The 4,152-nt window shown below is 41.7% G+C and overlaps 1 protein-coding gene across 1 annotated transcript in view; it reads left to right on the top strand.

The window, feature by feature from the left end:
* LOC139638401 (tubulin-specific chaperone E-like) overlaps positions 1-2,235 on the top strand; it is a gene marked incomplete at its 3' end in the record, with an annotated part of 8,185 nt that extends 5,950 nt beyond the window's left edge. Inside the window, exons 8-9 of the mRNA XM_071512531.1 lie at positions 519-595; positions 2,143-2,235. Coding sequence (XP_071368632.1) covers positions 519-595; positions 2,143-2,235 — 170 coding nt within the window. The remainder of the gene's footprint in view (positions 1-518; positions 596-2,142) is intronic.
* Positions 2,236-4,152: the final 1,917 nt, after the last annotated feature.

Genomic DNA, 4,152 nt, shown 5'->3' with positions numbered 1-4,152 from the left:
TACCAGAGTATATTTTTAAATGAGTTTTTGCACTTTTACTTGAGTAGGGAATTTGTGTACTTCTAACACCTCTGTATTATTCTCAGGTGACTCCGCCTCCTTAAAGCTCCATAATATTCAGTTTTCCTGATTTAGTTTCAAATCTCCTCTGTCTCAGGATCAGAATAAAGTTCTTCATGATGTTCTGCAGATAAATGTAGTTTAGTTCAAAGTTGGTTTGAATGAGTTAAACTGAATGAAAGCGAAGTCGTCATAATACTGGCTCCTGATTGGCTGACAGCAGTGCTCCTCTAATTCAAATGAGGTAAACCTGCTGAGTCGAGGCTTTTCCTGTTCTAATACAATAACTTCAAAGCTGCAATATGTAACTTTCTGACAATAAATAACAACAATAAATAGGATACATCTCACCTCATCAGTCTGTGCTGTGTGTCCAGCAGTGTCTTTATCTGTCTGTCTTTTTGATCTCATTGATGTGTCTCTGGTGGTCTGTCCTGTCCTCTGCTGGTCTCCTGTAGATCCTGCAGTGCGCCCCCATGTGGCCCCAGCTGGAGGAGCTCTGTGTCTCTCAGAACAACATCACAGAACTGCAGAGGTAACTGGATCTTCATTCACTTGTCATGTAGTCCAGAGTTCCTATGCAGGTCTGGAAAGTCTGGAAAAGTATTAAAAATTAATTTGATCATTTCCAGGTCTTGGAATAGTTTGGGAATTTGAAAAAAATGTCTGGAAAAGTATGGAAAATGTTGCGGTTCAGGTCCGATACACACATAATTCTAGCTTTTATGTTGTTGTAGAGCCACTTTGAGTCCACAGTTTGTGTTGATGTGAAGAATAATGTTCAGATAGAGGGACGCTCTTATTACCCAGCCGCTGTCAGCATGCATTATATCAAATACCCACCAAAATCAAATCCGGTCAAGAACATAGGGTCTGGGAAAAATATGGAATTTTAAAATGGAAAGCGTGTAGGAACCCTGCCAATCATCTCACATATTCTGATATTTGTGGCTGTGAAGAACAATCTTCATCTATACAGTGATATGACCTAGTTAGCAGGGGCAAGATGTCTATCTGTGTAAATCATATTGAACACCAGACAAAATCTTCAGAACAAATCAAGGTCTGGAAAAAGTATACAAATTTTTTAATTGAAAATGTGTAGGAACCCTGGTAGTCTCTGGTCTCCAGTCTAGCCGTGTGTTTGCTAGTGTTGTCACAATACCAGAAGTTTGACTTTGATACCAATACTAAGTTTAATATCTAAAAACTTTATACAACTACAATAACACAGTGCCGCTGTGGATTGGTCTCTATCTGTTCATTGGTTTGTCCATCTGTCCGTCCATCAGTCTCAGACTCCACTCACTGGAGTTTGGTGAACCTGATGGAAATCTCACCACTGTGTTTCAGCATTTTCTAAATTTCACTGATTTGGTGACATACTGTAGCTGTTGCTGATTGGTCCAGAGGGGGACCGTGTCATTTGGAGGGAAGACATGTTTTAAGATTCAAGATTCAATACTTTATTGCCATATCAGCAGAGTTGATTGGAATTTGTCTTAGTGAGCTCACTTAAACACAGACAAACACATAGAACCACTCACTCAAAAAACACATAATACATTCAAAAAAGATAGATAACTTCCAAGCCATAAAATAATCATAAAAGCATAAAACAAATGGGTAGAATAAAATAAACTCCAACACATAAGAACACCATGGTTGGGGCGCCCTGGTGGCTCACGGAGTAGGGCGCGTACCATAAGGCTCAGTCCTTCCCGCAGCGACCCGGGTTCGAATCCGGCCCGTGGTCCTTTGCTGCATGTCGTCCCCTCGCTTTCTCTCAAATAAAGCATAAAATGCCAAAAATAAATCTTTAAAAAAAAAAAAAAGAACACCATGGGTAAAACACTGGCACCTGTAGGGGAATTAGCAGCAACATCGAACGACCCGCTTTACTGTTGCCTTGTTTTTGTTTCTTTGACATTATTTGTTTATAAGCCTCCTGGTTTCTCACCTGAACGATCTCGGTGTGTTTCATCATACATACATCAGTGTGTATGTGCAGATGAATGAGCTCATTTCAGGAGACTGTTCTAGCAGCATGTGTAACTGTTGTGTGTGTCGTTGTGTTTAAAGGCCGGTGGATGTGCTGCAGTCACTGAAGTATCTGGATCTGTCCAGTAATCCACTGGTGGAGGACAGTGTGCTGACGATCGCTGCTCTGCCCAGGTACAGTATTAATAATAATAATAATAATAAGTATGATAATGTGTAGGGATGCACCAGTATCGCTTTCTCACTGGTAATACTGATTGGAAGTCATGGCTGTTTCCAAAAACTGCTAATCAATAATTGAATAAGTTGTCTGCTTCACGTCGGGGTCTTGGATCAGGATGAAGAGGTTTCCGGCTCACTGTGTGTTATCCTGATTATTACACAGCTATTTACAAGACATTGATCATTTGACACAAAATATTGGTTTATAATGATTGTATTACAAGCTAAAGTAGTCCAGTAGCAAGTCCAGTAGGAGTCACCAGGTGATTTGATAAGAAACCAACAGAACAAACCAGATGTCTTGACTGCAGATGTGATCAGATGAAAAACAGAATAACAGACTTCAACTGTCAGCTTTATTATCCTGAGGGAAATGTGGTTTGCAGCCAGGGTTTAAAATACATAAAACAACATGGAGTAAAGACATATAAATAAAAGACAGTGAAACCAACAAATAACTCAAAACAACAGATCAAGGCCAAAATAGTCACTCCCACCATACTGAAGTGTTAAAAAAACTACACTATAAAGTGCTTTATATCAAAGTGATTTGAAAGACAAAGAAAATGAAAGTCATACAGAAATGAAATAAATACAGCATGAATGAAATAAGTGTAACAGAAGAACTAGATAAAAGCCTGTGTATGAAATGTGATTTAACAGAGGACAGTGAGTGTCGGCCTCAGAAAAAAAAAAAGTATTTCTGATCTGATCTGAATGTTCCTGTTAGAGAAATCAAATCAAATATTAAATTTCCTTCTATGTATCCAAAAGGCAGAAAATCAAGTCTAAGTTTATTAGTCTTCTCTGACGTGTTCCACTTCCCAGAAGACAGTTAGACCTGCAGCACCGCTGAAAGCCGGAGGAAACACAGAGACTAAATGAAAATGTGAATTTTAGACGGACATGTTTTATGTAGAGAAACACTCAGCTGCACAATCAGCCTCCATATAATAATAAAACTTTATTTATATAGCACTTTTCTTAACAAAGTTACAAAGTGCTTAAAAAGAATTAAAAAACAACAAGTAAAAACAAAAGAAAAACAAACAGAGATCATGAAACAGAGGGGAATAAAATGAAGCTACCCAAAAATATAGACTGTCAAAAGTGGGATAATAAAACACAGCAATGTCAGTTTGTGAGCCGGCAGCCATTTCAGCCTTTTCGGTCGGAGAAATGTGTGGCGCGGCCAAATTCGCCGTCCCTCACTCAAATCGCGCTGCTCTCACTGTGTTCAGTCAGCTTGTGAGCCAGATCTCAGAAATGTGTGGCGCGGCCCATTTCGCCGTCCCTCTCCTCCAGTCTCGCTGCTCTCACTGTCTTCAGTCAGTTTGTGAGCCGGCAGCCATTTCAGCCTTTTCGGTCGGAGAAATGTGTGGCGCGGCCAAATTCGCCGTCCCTCACTCAAATCGCGCTGCTCTCACTGTGTTCAGTCAGCTTGTGAGCCAGATCTCAGAAATGTGTGGCGCGGCCCATTTCGCCGTCCCTCTCCTCCAGTCTCGCTGCTCTCACTGTCTTCAGTCAGTTTGTGAGCCGGCAGCCATTTCAGCCTTTTCGGTCGGAGAAATGTGTGGCGCGGCCAAATTCGCCGTCCCTCACTCAAATCGCGCTGCTCTCACTGTGTTCAGTCAGCTTGTGAGCCAGATCTCAGAAATGTGTGGCGCGGCCCATTTCGCCGTCCCTCTCCTCCAGTCTCGCTGCTCTCACTGTCTTCAGTCAGTTTGTGAGCCGGCAGCCATTTCAGCCTTTTCGGTCGGAGAAATGTGTGGCGCGGCCAAATTCGCCGTCCCTCACTCAAATCGCGCTGCTCTCACTGTGTTCAGTCAGCTTGTGAGCCAGATCTCAGAAATGTGTGGCGCGGCCCAT

This window comes from Centroberyx affinis, unplaced genomic scaffold (genome assembly GCF_046629955.1).
Source record: "Centroberyx affinis isolate AG114_WGS23_722 - 3 ecotype Tasmania unplaced genomic scaffold, CSIRO-AGI_Caff_v1 ptg006343l_1, whole genome shotgun sequence".
NCBI lineage: Eukaryota > Metazoa > Chordata > Actinopteri > Beryciformes > Berycidae > Centroberyx > Centroberyx affinis.
Note: the sequence above shows the minus strand (reverse complement) of the source record. Positions and strands in the feature narration are given on the sequence as shown.